This window comes from Pelophylax lessonae (genome assembly GCF_965119305.1).
Source record: "Pelophylax lessonae genome assembly, chromosome: 13".
NCBI lineage: Eukaryota > Metazoa > Chordata > Amphibia > Anura > Ranidae > Pelophylax > Pelophylax lessonae.
The window spans coordinates 141,990,812-142,006,920 of NC_138780.1; the positions used below are offsets into that span (position 1 = coordinate 141,990,812).

Below are 16,109 nucleotides of genomic sequence, written 5' to 3' on the forward strand. Positions count from 1 at the left end.
AATGCTACTCAATAATTACTTTGGCACCAGTTGGCTTCTGAGTTATGCCTAAGAGCCTCCTAGCCATTGTCACCCCCTATTATCCTTGAGGGTTAAAGACCCAGTATGTAATACACCTTTCCACCTACTGTTTAAGACTGGTGGTTGTTGAATTTGACATGTTACGCTAGTTATCCTATTTGCTAGTTGACACGAGCAGTATAAAGTTTTTGCATTTTTGTTTACTACGTTATCGATAGGGCTTTAGTTTGACTATTTTAGCATTAATTTTCAAGCCGGGGTATGCCCAGAGACTCTATTTTGTGAATCACTTTTCACCTTAAAATAATTTTTTTCTTTAAAAAAAAAAAAAGTTAAAGAAAGAGAAGACTTTGAAGTCTGTTCCCTAGACATCTTCCCCCAAGTAAGATGGGTGCTCTTGCCACCATTAACATCCTTGATGTTGTCAAGAGCTGGTCTAAAGAGAGATGCCAGCTCTCAAAAGGCCTGCGGATCAAAAGCTTTTTACACCAAGGGTTTCGCAGTCCAGCACTTTAGCCAATTCAAATACACATTCCTCTAGCGCATTAATAAGCTCCTTGCTAGGCAGGACACTGCCAAAACCACATTGGGAATAAATAATTTCTGGACAGAACCCTTACCAAATGGATAATGGTCAATAAGCTCTGTGGAAGCATCCTGATAAGCGGTTTGCTCCTTCAAAAACCAGAGGGAAAATGTTGGAAAGGTCTTTGTGGCTTTAGGAGTTTAAGTGACCTCCAGGACTAGAGTGACAAAATCAGTCTCTGTGGCCGATGGCTGCAGAGACTGGTATAGAATCTGAAGAAAAAAAGAGCAGGAGTGCCCTTTGGCCTCAGCGTGGGGGGAGGAGAGAGATAGAGAGAGACAAGCATAGTAAAATGTAAGCTGGGGGCACGTGATACAATACAGTTTTCTCCAGCAGCAACAAAAAGAGGTCATGATTGAAGGAAAAAAATAAGTAAATAAAAAAAGGTGGCAGCTAAAAGACGCTGGCGATCAGATGTCTATCCTCCTTGGACACTAATAACTGAGGCATGCTGATAGTAGAAGCAGCTATCCTGGCCTAGGCCTACTGCAGTTCAGGTTTAAAGGCTTTCTGCATCCCTCAAATGAGAAAGAAAATGGTTTTCAGGCTATAAAGAGGCACCTTGGTTGTCTTAAAAGTGAACTTGTAGTACTGAACACAGTTATATGCAGCAAAAAGGTAGCAGCGTAGGTTGTAAACATATACTTTAACCTATTACAATTTCCAGCAATAGGTTCCTGATGTGCTGGGTGCTGTAGTGTGGAATGCGAGCAGGGGCTGTGTCTAATCTCCATGAAGCTCTATCAAAAGACACAAATATGGGCTGATGGCTTAAAGCGACCCTGGCGTTGCATTAAAAAATCAAATGTCCTGACACCCATTCCTCGGATCTTTATGCCATTCAAGAGCACAACCAGTGTCAGAATCTCCCAGAAGTGCCAGATACCTCCTCCACTGTGTGCTGTGGTTTTATCCACTAGCAGCTTCATCACAGCTATGTTCTGGCAGAGGGACTAGCAGACACACAGAAGTGTGTTGCCTATGAAGTTTCTGATGGAAAATGTAGCTCTTAAGTGAAGAACCGACAAACAAAATGGTAGGACAGATGAGTACAAAAAGTGTCATTTGCAGCTTCTTTTTTATATTTTATTATGGCATCAGGGTCACTTTGGGCTCTCAGATTTTTGCTGCATTTGTTAACATGTTATTGTTGCATATCTGCATTAAAGACCATAGCAGCGGCTGGCCACCGTGGGAACACAAAGACACCACAAAACACTCACTCAGACGTCTCAAACTGGCCTCTGATAACCAAGACTCTTGGTAGCTATAACACCAGGCCCATGCTTAATCTGCTGACATCATTCCAGGAGAAAATAAAAATAAAGTGTTTTATTTGAGGTCGAAGAGGTGTCTACTTCCAAAGTGGATTTAAGTAAAACAGTGTACAACGTCTGTAATAAAAGGATATATATATATATATATTTGTTACATCATCTTTACCATAGTTGATTCTTCTGCATAAATCTGTATTGAACAAAATAAGAAAAAAAAAAAAAAAAGGTAGACGTCTTTACTGCAGCTTCAGGAATGTAAAGATCTATATATCCAAAAAGAATTTATTTTTTATTCTTTTTTTTACTATAAAACTAAACTGTCTGCGGAGTGTTTTTTTTTTTTTATATTTATTATCGTCCGATTGAAATCAGTAGTTTAATAAGAATTAGAAAAGACGTAGCACTGTTCAGTGTTTCTGACAAAGTAGAAAGGGTGAAGACATAAATAAGGCTTTAATTTTGGCAAACAATGATTACAATGTCTTCCTTTTTTCTCCTCAGTGGTACAGTCCCTCTGGTAATTCAACCTGCGGAGAGAGGCAGAACACAATCAGTAAGTTAGTTTATTAAAGAGATTCTATGAACATCATATGGAGGACTATTAAAAGGATGAACTCCATGCAAACTGCTAATATGTAGGTCAAATTCATATGGGGGGGGGGGGTTGCTTTTATCTGTATTCCTTTGTAATGTCACCCAGTTCTGAGATTATAGGAAACACATGCAACTTGAATTTTGAAATTTAAGTTGTTGGTGGCCTACAAACACCACAAAGCTTGACACAGGTGGATTTAAAAATTGCCTTATCCAGGAAAAGAAAACGGCTAAATATTGACTTGATTATATCAGATGCAGGTTTGGCGCTTTTTCACTGCATGGTACCGCATGGTACGGGTTAGAACGGTTCGGTACGGTTTGGTACAGCGGCGCTTTTCCACTACATGGTACGGCTCACTTAAACAGTACCACCTCGGTTGGGGTTCCAACCAATACCATTATCCCACAATCCTTTGCATGCAGCATTGATTGTGTGTCACTGCTAGCCACTGATTGGTCAGAGAATCGTTGTAATCCCACCCACTTACTACGAAGTACTACAACAGTGGAAAAGCAAACCGAGCCAAGTAGAGCCTATACAGTGCTGAAAGTTGCCGACTCGTACCACGCAGTGGAAAAGCAAACTGAGCCGAGCTGGGCCAAGCAGTGCCAAGTGGAGCTGCCATTACTGAAAAAGTGCCATTACTGTTAAGCAGGCTGGTTTTAATCTTGGCCTGGTTCAGCAGGGATTGGCTGAGATTCCAACCATGTATGGGCAGCATTAATGTACCCAAGTTGATTGATCAACTTGGGTACAATTGGCTTGTCGAAATTTGCTGTGTTCTGCTGGCGGAGGCGGCTTCCTTCCCCCAGGTAGAACGCAATGGCTCCTCGGGAGGGTGTCCTCCATCAAGCCTGACTGCATTGATGGGGGAAATGAGCAGGAAAGAAAATCGCTCTGACTACAGCTGGCTTTAGGCAGCACGAGAAGCTGTCGATGCCATTTCTTCAGAAAAAAAGTGAAGATTCCTCTACTGATGCTGATTTTCTTTTTTTTTCTCAAGGCTAAATGGCAGAAATTTGAACCATTATGGCATCTTTACACATCCCTGCCTAGCAGAGCAAAAGATCTGGTTTTATTCCTGCTGCAGTTTAATAGCACCTACAGGTTTTGTCTGTCCATCAATCAGTGACTAAACTATTAAGTAGATTTAGAGAAGTGCTTCTCAACTTTGGTCCTCAGGGCACACTAACAGGCCAGATATTAAATATTACCTTGGGGAGATGCAGACTAGAATACAGCAATCACTGAGCAGCAAATTATATCACCTGTGATGTATTTCAGTTTTCTTGCAAACCTGGCCTGTTAGTGTGCCCTGAGGTCCGGAGTTGAGAAACACTGGATTGGAGAAAGGAGCCAATAACCTGTCTATGCTGTCTGATAGTGGGGCCTAAATCACAAGAATGAATCAGCAAAATTACCCGATGCTTTAATTTTCTTTCTTTCCACCACGGGTGGAGGGAAAACACAATAATGACTGCTTACGGTTGTGAAAAATTAAACAGACTGGTTGTACCAAAGTTGATCGATGGGATTGACTTGGGTACAATCAGCCTACCTATACATGGAAATTTCAATCCCGTACGGCCTCTCAGGTGCTCCTGGCCCCTCCATCCTGTTGTGTGCCCCCACAACAATCAGCTTGCTATGGGGGCACCGAGCTGAGCCACTGCTCCCTGTGTCCATTCAGACACAGAGCTGCAGCCCGCCCTCTCTCTCCTCATTGGCTGACTGACAGCAGCAGGAGCCAATGGCGCCATGCTGCTGTCTCAGCCAAAGAAGGGGGGAGTCCAAGGCAGCTGAGACACCCATGAACATTGCTGGATCTAGATGGACTGCAGGCAAGTACTAGGGGGGCTGCTGCACACAGCAGGCTTTTTATCTTAATGCACAGAAGGCAATAAGAAAAAAAAACTTCTGCCTTTACAACCCCTTTAGGTGATCCATCAGGTCTGCCCTTCGTAAATACATTTGGGGAATATTTTTGTATAGCTTGTTTAAATTCAGCTACTGTTGATTAACTCACTACCTCCTGCTGGAAGTCTGCTTCTGTTCCAAGCACTAACTATTCTTTCATTAAGGCCTCATTCACATCTGCGTTTGGGACAGACTGATTTCCTCAGCAGGGTTTTCTGTGAACAGCTGGAGACAGGAAGCCTCATTTAAAGCAATAAAAGACTGACAGCACCTGCAGCCATTTGCATGTAATCGGACATGCAGTGATTACCTAGGGATGATTGGCCCTGGGTGCAGATTCTTTACGTCTAGGACCGATAATCCATAGGTCATCACTGGATGTTCAACTACATGCAAACAACCTCAAACAGCTGCAGTCACTGTCTACCTCTCATTTCTTTGCAGCTGTTGGCAGGAAGCCCTGCTGAGTCTCCTGCAGGAAATCATAGTCAGCTGGGGCCCCAACATACAGGTGTGAATGGGGCCTAAAAATATTACTAATGTTTTGTTTGGAACTCTACTCCTGCTAGTTTGAGGTCATGCTCCAGTGATTTGGATCCCAGCTTCACATTGAAAGTACTGCCCTCCTGTTATATTCCTCAGACCTTTTTTTCTTTCTCACAGATTTTAAATCTATGTGAATGTGTGTAAGTGAATCTATCCACACACAGATGTTTGCCTGGAGTTCAGTTGTAAGCAACATGACTGCTCTTTTTCTGTACATAAGGCTCCAAAAGTGCTGATGCCTGCAGAAACCAGATAACTACTTGTCTTCAAACCTGCCCTGATAAATGGACAGCTGGATGCCGACTGCTTCACTTTGGGCAAGAAGAGCACCTGTCAGCGGCCCTAACCCACTGGAGTGGGACTGAGTCATTCATACAGAGACTGCATATGCAGCAGCCATGCAACAAAGTTCATAAATAAAGCTTTTTGTTAACACCAATTACCAAACAGATGGGTTGGAATGCATACATTAGCGGCCACTTGTCTTTGGGTGATGGGACTCAGAGGCAAGACTTGAATGATAACACTTTGATATAATACAGAGCATTTGGAGATTAAAGCACTTTCTAAAAGCACCTTATTATCTGCCGCATTATTTACCAGAAGATTACACATTCATTTGCAATTTCTTTAAATGATGACTTGCGCTGCTGTAATGTATCTGTTAAATAGCCCAACAGGGAATTTGATTTAAAGAGCAGCACATCTGCTAGCAAAATCTGCTGGCAGGAGCTACAAGACCGGCTAGTGGTAGTGAGGTTTTTTTTTTTTTTCATTGCCAAGTCATCCCGATCAGACCCTTCAAAATCTCACTGCCTACTTCTCCCTCGGTTAAGGGTGCAGGGTGAAATTACTACCACTGGAAAGCACGGTTACTATCAATTACAAAATAAAATTTGCATGGATGACCCGCAGAAAGGAAAAGGCCTTCGATATGGGCATAAAAAAAATGTTTGCGAACATAAAAGACCAACCATCAGCATGCTATAAATGCTAGATGATAAAAATATCTACCTCTTTATGAGGCACATAAGGGCACATTAATGGAGCCTCCCCCCACCAGCCTAGTAATTAGGGTATGGGGAGTGTGCGATCTCCTCATCTTTCACTCAGGAAGCAAAGCTTTGGCCTAACTGGCCAATCGTCAGGCTCAAACACTGTCAGGTGAAGGAAGGGAGAAAGTCATTAATCTTGTGTAGGCTCCGACACAGAGCTTACAAAGTGTTTGGATTCCCGCCTCTAAGTGTGGATAAAGCATGTATAAAAACAGATGAATGACAGTGAAAAAAGACCATCGAGATTGCACCACATTTTATTCACCCTTCTTAGCATTGATCTGTTTGAAGCATGCTAAAAAGCAATGGTAAACACACAATAAAAAATGTATCCTGCAGTTTACCAATCCTAAAATGTCGTGGTTGCATTAGTTTTCTTTTTATGCTTTTCTTCTTTATTTTCACCTTGTGATCCAGCCAGTAAGTCTTATTTTCCAACTTCTTTTAACAGCCCAAGCTGCCCATTAAAAAAAAGGCAGTTCGAGGGGGTGTGGAGAGGCAACTGGCTCCCTTCTTTATATTTTCTGGCCCTGTCACTTTCTCCAAACCTTCTGGTCGAAGATCCGCTGCATCACTCAAAAATCCACCACGTGTTACCGTGGGAACCAGTGTTTTTCCTCCTGAATCACTACCATATTTTTGGGACGGCCTACAGGTGTTCCATCTTACCACAATTGCTCACTGCAACTAAAAGTCACTTTGCTTTTTTGGAAAGAGACAAGCACCACCGACCACCGGTCTCCATCTGGTTGAAAAATGCATCAGCCTTTGGAGCATCTTCCCCATGTTGGGATTAGAATAGTCTATAGACAAAGTGATGTAGGACATGGTGGATATTGATGGGGTTGATACCATATGCTGTTTGTGAGTATAAAGTACATCTGTTTTAGGTCTTCAATAAATGGATTTTTGTAAGAACTTACCGTAAAATCCTTTTCTCTTAAGCTCATTGACAGACGTAGTCTTCTTGATTCTCAAGAGCTGGGTTATGTTGTCTCCGCAGGAGTAGGACTAGGCAGAATGACAAAACGTTCTGGCTCCACCCTAGGGGGCAGTCCCTGAGGGTATATCCTCCCTCTCTCTGCTACAGGGAATCAGTTCTGTTTAAAGCAGTACAGAGAAATTAACCCAACCCAACTCAATGATAGAGGGGCGGGTACTACGTCTGTCAATGAGCTTAAGAGAAAAGGATTTTACGGTAAGTTCTTACAAAAATCCATTTTTCTCTATCGCTCATTGACAGACGTAGTCTTCTTGATTCTCAAGAGCTGGGACATCCAGAAGCAGTGCCACAAATGAGGGGTGGGATTGACAAAATCAAATCCAATCTAGTAGGCCCAACCGGTGCCAAACTAGAAGTTTTAAAGGCTCATTATAAACAAAGAATGAGACTAAAAGAAAAAATTTTCCAACGGAAAAAAACCCTCGAGGTAGACCACTGGTCTCCTCAAATTGCGGCCTGCAAAACCTTGCGGCCAAATGAGGCATCAGACGATGCCATCAACTTTATAATGTTTAGAGAAGGTATGCACCGACGACCAGGTAGCCGCCTTGCACACCTGGACCACTGACGCCTGATGGCGAAAGGCCCATGACGCACTAAGTGCCCGAGTGGAGTGCGCCTTAACAGGGAACGGGGGCTCCCGACCCTTAATAGAATAAGCCTGTACTACCGTCTGTCTGATCCATTTGGAAATGGTCGCGGCAGATGCAGGCAACCCCTTTTTGTGTCCATCTGGGATCACAAAAAGTGAATCCGTCTTGCGAAACGAGTCTGTCGTTTTCAAGTATACCCTGATCGCCCGGACCACATCCAAGGAGTGCAAAGCAAATTCCCGAGGATGACTGGGCTTAGGACACAGGGAAGGTAATACAATTTCTTCATTCAGATGAAATTCTGAAACTACTTTTGGTAGGAAGGATGGATTCGGACGAAGAACCACCTTATCTCTATGAACCACCAGATATGGTGAACGACAAGATAATGCGGCCAGTTCTGACACCCTGCGTGCAGAAGTAATAGCCACCAAGAAGGCCACCTTCTGGGACAACGTGGGTAGAGGAATCTCCCTAATATCTTCAAAGGGAGGTTTCTGAAGAACCGACAACACTAAATTAAGATCCCAGGGGGGTAACGGCGCGTGCACTGGCGGAGCCAGATGTCGCACCCCCTGGATGAAATTCCGCACCAAGGAATGAGTAGCCAAAGGCTTCTGAAAGAAGATGGCTAATGCTGAGACCTGACCCTTGATAGTACTCAAGGCCAGTTTCTGCTCAACCCCTTGTTGCAGAAAAGCCAATATTCGACTAATCGAATAAGACCGAGGACGGAACCCCAAAGGTTCACACCATGCAATGTAGGACTTCCATGTGCGATGATAAATCTTTCTGGAAGTCGCTTTCCTTGCTTCAACTAGAGTAGGAATAACTGAAGCTGACAAACCTTTGTCCTTCAGCACCTGGGTCTCAATAGCCAGGCCGTTAAAGCCAGCGATCGTAAAGCAGGATGGAAGATCGGTCCCTGAGACAGTAGATCCTCCCTGAGAGGAAGTCTCCATGGGACGTCCGCCACCAGTCTGACCATGTCGGCGTACCAAGCTCGACGAGGCCAGTCCGGAGCTACCAGGATTACTGGGATTCCTTCCTCCTCTACCCTGCGAAGAAGTCTTGGCAGTAACGCGAGAGGAGGGAAGGCATATATTAGCTGGTATTGCCCCCACGGGGCGATCAGTGCGTCTGCGGTTTCTGCTAGAGGATCGCGGGAGCGAGCCACGAATCTCTGAACTTTCCTGTTGAATCGTGATGCCAACAGATCCACATCCGGTGTGCCCCACCGTAGGCACAACTGGTGGAAAACGTCTGGATGGAGGGACCATTCCCCCTGATCCAGGGTCTGACGGCTGAGATAATCTGCCTGCCAATTCTCCACCCCCGGAATGAACACCGCAGAGATTGCTGGAACAAATCGTTCCGCCCAGCGAAGAATGCAAGCCACTTCTTTGGCCGCTCGGACACTCTTGGTGCCCCCCTGATGATTGACATAAGCCACGGCCGTGGCATTGTCCGACTGGATCCGAACCGGGCTGCCCTGGAGCTGCTCGGTCCAGTGAATCAGACAAAGTCTGATCGCTCTCAGTTCCAATACATTTATCGGTAATCTGGATTCTTCCGGGGACCAAAGTCCCTGGACAGATAACTGACCAAGAATTCCTCCCCATCCGGATAGACTGGCATCCGTGGTCACTATCGTCCAATATATTGGCAGAAATGACTTTCCCTGGCTGAGCATTGGAGACCGAAGCCACCAAACCAGAGACTCTCTGGTCTGTTTGCTCAATCGTATCTGATTGTCCAGGGATTCCGGATTCCGATTCCATCTGAGAAGAATCTCTTGCTGAAGAATTCGGGTATGGGACTGGGCAAATGGGACTGCTTCGAATGAAGCCACCATCAACCCCAGAACCCTCATGCACGTCCGAAGGGAAGACCAGCTGTTGGACAGTAACAACTGGACTGCTGATTGAATCTTTCGAAGTTTCCCTACCGGAAGGAAAACTCTCGTCCTGACTGTGTCTAGAATTAGACCCAGATATTCGAGCCTCTGGGTGGGAACCAGAAATGACTTTTGCTGGTTCACCAGCCACCCGAATTCCTGTAAAGAAATCATAGTAATTTCTATGTTTTGTAGCAAGGTCTGAGGAGATTCTGCATGAAGCAGAAGATCGTCTAGGTAACCTAGAATCGATATACCTCTTTGGCGCAGAAGTGCCAACATAGGGGCCAACACCTTTGTGAAGACCCGCGGAGCCATGGCGAGACCGAAAGGTAACGCCACAAACTGATAGTGGTTCTCCTCTACGGAAAAGCGTAGAAAACGCTGATGTCCTGCGAAAATGGGAATGTGAAGATAGGCGTCCTTGATGTCTATGGACGCTAGGACATCCCCTGGATGCAGGAAGGCTGCTACCGTGCGAATGGACTCCATTCTGAATCTTCTTATGTTGACGAAAGAATTGAGCGCTCTTAAGTCCAGAATTGGACGCACTTTGCCCTCTTTCCTGGGTATTGTAAACAGGTTTGAATAAAACCCTTGAAACCGTTCTGTCCAAGGAACGTGGACTACCACTCCTTGTTGTAGTAGATCTGTGACTGCTCTCCGCAGATCTTCTAGACGATCCGGAGATAGTCGGATATTGGAAGGGAAGAATCGCGCCGGTGGGAGAGATCGAAACTCGATCTTGTACCCTGACTTTATGACTTCGCAAACCCATTTGTCCGGGATTCTGGAAAGTCATGGATCCGGGAACCGGCGAAGACGTCCCCCCACCCCAGTTATGGGTGGGGGCGCACCTTCAGGCTTTGGATGGTTTATCTTCGGGTCTGGAGGGGGCGGGCTTTTGCTTGCCCGACCACCGACCCCTGACGCCTCCTGCAGGAGCTTTGGAGGACTTAGTTTTTTCACCCGCTGGACGAAAAAACCTCTTGTGAGCAGAAAAGGAAGGCCCTCGTCTTTGACGAGTTCCTTTACCTTTAAAATTTTGCGGTAAAAAGGTGCTTTTTCCACCGGTGAGATCCTTAATGATCTCATCTAAGTTGGCTCCAAATAGACGCTCTCCTGAAAAGGGGATATTAGCCAATGCTTTTTTGGAACCTTGGTCGGCTATCCAACCTTTTAGCCACAGTGTACGCCTGAGAACCACTGCTGAGACTGATGCTCGCGCCATTAATGGAGTGGTGTCTAACGCCGCATCACATACAAACTGTAACCCCTGTATCATTTGTTCCAACAAATCTGATACCGCCTGAGGGACTTCTTCTAAGTCCCGGCGTAACCACTTGGTCCATTCAGTTACAGCCTGCGAAACCAGACCAATAGCAATTATTGGCCTGAAAGCTGATCCAATCAAGGAAAACATGGTGCGAGACATAGCTTCTATCTTGCGATCCACTGGATCTTTAAAAGACGGAGCGTCTTCTAAAGGAATAACCGTGGCTTTATTCAATCTAGCAATAGGTGAATCCACCACAGGTGGTTCTGTCCATTTCTTAATAAGGGTTTCCTCAAACGGATAACGCCTGTCAATGCGTTTGGAAATATTAAAAGTGCGTTTTGGCAGACGCCATTCCTCATCGATTGGATTGCCAAAACATTTGGGCAATGGAAAAACCTTTGCCACTTTGATGCGCTTTTTAGTCCCAAAAGGGATCTCAGTTTCAGCTATTTCTGATGGAATACCCTGTAACCTTAAAGTCTCTTGAACAGATACAATGAGTGCGTTTACCAGCGCTTCCTCTCGGGCTATGGCAGATGCCGAAACATCCTCCTCACTGTCTGAAGAGACAGGACCCGAGACACCAATACCAGATGAAGTACCTGCAACTGCAGAAATAGGCTCAGAGTCTGAATCCGAGGTTTCAGATAATAGGGGGTTAGGCGGGGGTCGCTTTCTTGCGCCCTGTCCCTGACAAGCCACTTCCACCCGGGACACAAAAGTTTCCATAATAGCTGACAAAGATTCAATTGTCAATGGGGTGCTGGAGGATCCCGCAGACCCCTCGAGGGGATCCGGAGGAGATACATGAGTGGCAGGGTCCATGTTAATACAGGACACTCTGCCAGCAATAAACAAAAAAACCTTTTTTTTTTTTTTTTTTTTTTTTTTTTTGTGTGTCTCCCCCTAGCGCAATAGCGCCCCTCAGAGTACCTGCTTCTCGATCCCAGAGAGAGAGAGAGGGACCCCCAAGGCTCACCAACCGATGCAGTGCAGTTTCCAACAAACTGCAGCCAGCGTCTGTCTTACACAGACTGGAAGGAGCTGTTTGCTTTTTCCCGGGCAGAAGGCGTGGCTCCGCCCCCTGTGTACGCCTTCCGGCGTTCCCAGCCCTCCACGAGGAAGCTGGGCTCACAAAACATGGCCGCCCCCATAGAAGAGACATAAGACTCCAAAAACATTGCGGCCGGCGTGACCTGAGGACATATATGTATTCGGTCTACGGCAAAATGGCGGCGGACCGCCGATATCGTCTTCCCAGCACATCCACCTGCACTCTGCTGAGAGGTGACATATGGATCTACAGAGATACACTGCACATAAGGTAGGATTATACCTCCTATGTCTGCTGTAATGTTACAGTCTGCTGGGTAGAGTGTTAGCTCTTGAACCAAGTCCACTTCCCACAAACACATGCTGTATTACAAGGGGGACTTGTAAGTGTCAGATATATACTGACCATATATGGAGGGGCCCATAATATATACTGCCTCATAAATGAGGAAAAAAAGGGAACGTTTTACTCACCATACCGAACCGACAGGCACCCTCTCTTCATAATACCCTCTCCACCGGGGTGGGGGTTTGTGGACGCCTCGACTCTCTGGTCCTGGCGTCCAAGCGAGCTTTAACTCGCAAAGTCAGTCCCTTTACTGGGACTCCGTCACGGCCGACTCAGCGCACTGGTCTGCACGCGCCTTTTAGGCAGAAACCGGGGTGACCACTGGATCTCACATCCAGCCCGTCGCCCGGCCCCGCATACTTACTTGAATATGTCGCGGCCGACCAAGCGCAATGCCATGGTCTGCACGCGCTCGTAGGCCGGCTGGGGTGACCACAAGTGTCGCCCAGTCCGGCATTTTTGCTTGAAGATCTCACAGGAAAAAAACACTGGAGAAAACTACCTAAAAAATGTCTTTTTCTTAAAGAAAAAAAGTCTTGCCAGGACCAAAAGATCCCAGCAAGGAGCTTAGGTCCTTACTCCTGACTAGACAGAAAAAAACTGATTCCCTGTAGCAGAGAGAGGGAGGATATACCCTCAGGGACTGCCCCCTAGGGTGGAGCCAGAACGTTTTGTCATTCTGCCTAGTCCTACTCCTGCGGAGACAACATAACCCAGCTCTTGAGAATCAAGAAGACTACGTCTGTCAATGAGCGATAGAGAAAAAAAGATTTAAAAAGGTAATGCGCAAGGCTGGTGCACCCTCTATTTCTGTTTTTCCAGTGTTCCTTTTGGTCTTCCCCAGTCCTTAGGGGCTGCAAGGTCTTGCTTAGTTCAAGCAGCTGAAGATCTAAGGTCCACCACTGCCTGTACCTCTACCTTGAGCGCAGGAGGTTGCTTGTTTTGTATGCCCTGTACAAATTTGCCAGTTGCAATAGCCCATGATTTAGAAAATGGGTGTCCAACCTTTTGGCCTCTCTGGGCCACATTGAGTGTAGAGAAATTTTCTCGGGCTGCATATAAAATATATACTATAGTTAAGGCATGTAATAAAATGCCGCCGCGCCCCCGCACTAATTTAACACAACTAGAGGATGATCAAATTAAATGGAATCAGTATACAGAGGTTTACTCCTTCTGAAAGACAATAGGAACACTAACCACCATGACCACTTCAGTGATTTGAAGTGGTCATGGTGGTAGGAATCAGAAACACTGCACATGCTCGCCTCCTTCCCCTCGGCCTCTGCCTACCGTTAGTTGGAAGCTGCTGTGGCCGTGCCCCCGACCCAACTTCCTACCTCCCCAGCAAAAAAAATTGGCAGGGGGCAGTGGGCCGCATTGCCTGCAGTTCTGGGCCGCAGGTTGGACATGCCTGATTTAGAACTTCCAGGACTTGGAAGACAAATGTAATCATCATGTAGTGCTTAAACGTGGTTACAGTTTGGGTAGACAGGTTTCAATCCAAAAGGGTTACCCTAACAAGCAAGGAGGTATGGAGTAGAGGGAGACCAGATGATTGTGTAACTACAGTTCACATCTCTTCCCGGTTTTTACAACCTGGTCTGCAGACATTCAAGGCTTGTTCCCCTATTTGTTGATCCAAATTCTACATGTTAGACAGTGGGGATAAAAGGACAGTGACTGCAAAAAGACCAGAGATGGGAAGAATAAACTCACCTCTGCTCACTCCACTGATCTCCACCTTAGTGGAATAACTTTTTAGAACAGGTGAGGTACATCAGGTAAGTGGATTTTATAGCTATGTTGCAATGAATATCCTCAATATATTCACCATGATAGCAGTCCGTTTCATACAATATAAATTATTATGAGTCTCTCTCTCCAAGTTAATATTGCCATTGTATTACCCAGAAAGCCACCCAAGGCCTTAAAACAAGGTAACGTACAACGATTTAAATAAAAAGTGATTCACCCTTCATCTTATACCTATTATCTGAAAGTTTTCTCTTCCCTTTGTGAGTTGCTGGTTCACTGCCTGAAGACACTGCTGTAGTTGTGTGACAATCTGGCTTAAACTTTGTGGCGTCTTCTCTATTCTTTCCTGCTCCTCCTGGGGTGAAGAAATATGTGTAACATGTTACAATCTTGTAGACAACAGTTATCTAGTCTACAAAAAGATCTTGGGAGAACGCCTACTTGGTGGATACATAAGTGTCTTATCTTGATAAACACCACTAATTATGTGAGGTTTTTAGAAATATCTGTGACATATGTGGCTATCATATGGTTATAATTATGTGAGGTAATGAGGAAGAGAACGTATAAATTGCTAGCCTATTTGAGGTACACTGTTTTGGGCACGCTCCCTAACTTTTAAAGGATTGGCCTTGGTGGGCTCTTCTTGAGGCTGTGGTGACCCTGATGTGGTACCTTCCTGCGATCTGGCTGGATTCCTATGCCTCCTCTCTCTCTCTCTCTGCTTCGTCCAGGATGAAGCTTCTGTATAAGGCTGTAGGCTTTATATACATAGCTCATAAACAGGAGCCCTGAGGAAGCCTTTAGGCGAAACGCGTTATTTCCTGACGTTTTATTGACCCCTGCACCTGGCCCAGTATATGAGGATTTTCCAATAATTATACTACATTTGCAAGTGGGCCATATGTTACAGGTTTCAGTATTCATACTGTCCAACAATACCAGTTGGAAAATGCAGAATAGAGTGCTTTACACATTTGTGGATATGTTTTTATGGCTTAACTGATGTTCAATAAAATATATATTTCTTCTAGTTCCAGAGCACTTGTTTCTTCCTTTAAAGTTTGCCACAAATAACCCTAAAGTTCTTTTCTTTTTTCACTAGCGTGTTTGAATTCAACCACTTAAGGCAGTAATAAAACCAAAATCAAAAATGTAATATATTGCAGCTTACCAAACCTTAGATGTAGTGGCTGCATTCGTTTTTTCTTAGGCTTATTTCTCAGTTTCTCACCTAGGGATCTGGCCACCTGTATTAGAGTGCCCCCGCACCACTCTGGATGAATGAGAACATGTGGTACAGCAGACCACAGCATTGTCAATCTGGGGGGAGGGTAGTGTTGCATTTGCAGACTTAAATACAGTAACAAACTGACACCAAACTTTAGCTCCCAGTGTATAATCTGTAATGGCAAACAGTTTTTTTTCCTTTTGGGATAAAGGTTTTACATGAATAAAATAAAGCTGATCATTTTAAGCACCCCTGCCAGTTTTAAATGCTTTGTGTCATCTCTGTAATTGAGACACTCTGCTGGAGAGCTTGTGCTTTTAAAAAAACAACAGACTTGCCAGCTTGATCACCAGATAAAAATAAAATAAATTCTATAAAAAAAAAAAAATAATGGAGCCATGACATCCAGGAATTGGTAAGCTGCAACATAATATTTTTATTTTTTTTATTTTGGGTTCAATACCGCATAAGGAACATACATATTCACACCTTGTGTTGTCTGGCTGCATATAGCACATACTCCCACTCCCGCCTGAACAGGTAATTTGAGCTAACAAAGCATCATAGAAAAGCTAGCACAGGCAGAGGCTGCAGGATCCTGATCCAGAAAAGAGGGAAGAATCTGGGGGATCAGGGAAATTTCTAATGGCAGCCTCAAGGAAGAACAGTGACTTAAGTGTGCTGACAGGCAGGGTTTTTATGACAAGAGAGATACTATCGGTCTCTTCTGCCATAAAGGGTTCCTCCTGCCTGTCATTTGTCCTTCCTGTTCACTGAGCCACACAGCTCAGTGAACCTGCACTGCATTTAATCTGTCCCGTGGTGATGAGACACCCTGCACACGCCTGGGAGTGACATTACCACGGCCTGGACATTCAAAAGGTCAAACAGACGGAACCTGGAAGTGACCAAGCACTGACATCGCAGTGCTAGAGGGCTTCATTTG

At 45.1% G+C, this 16,109-nt stretch overlaps 1 protein-coding gene across 8 annotated transcripts in view; it reads right to left on the bottom strand.

The window, feature by feature from the left end:
- Positions 1 to 1,924: 1,924 nt before the first annotated feature.
- Positions 1,925 to 16,109, bottom strand: part of KTN1 (kinectin 1) — a 233,443-nt gene continuing 219,258 nt past the window's right edge. For 7 of the 8 annotated variants that reach the window (XM_082275742.1, XM_082275737.1, XM_082275736.1 and 4 more), the window contains 2 exons: positions 14,164 to 14,287; positions 1,925 to 2,411 (listed from right to left, as the gene is read on the bottom strand). In XM_082275742.1, the coding sequence (XP_082131868.1) occupies positions 2,407 to 2,411; positions 14,164 to 14,287 (129 nt within the window). In that variant the 3' untranslated portion in view covers positions 1,925 to 2,406. The remainder of the gene's footprint in view (positions 2,412 to 14,163; positions 14,288 to 16,109) is intronic. The other variant, XM_082275741.1, reaches the window with a different exon arrangement.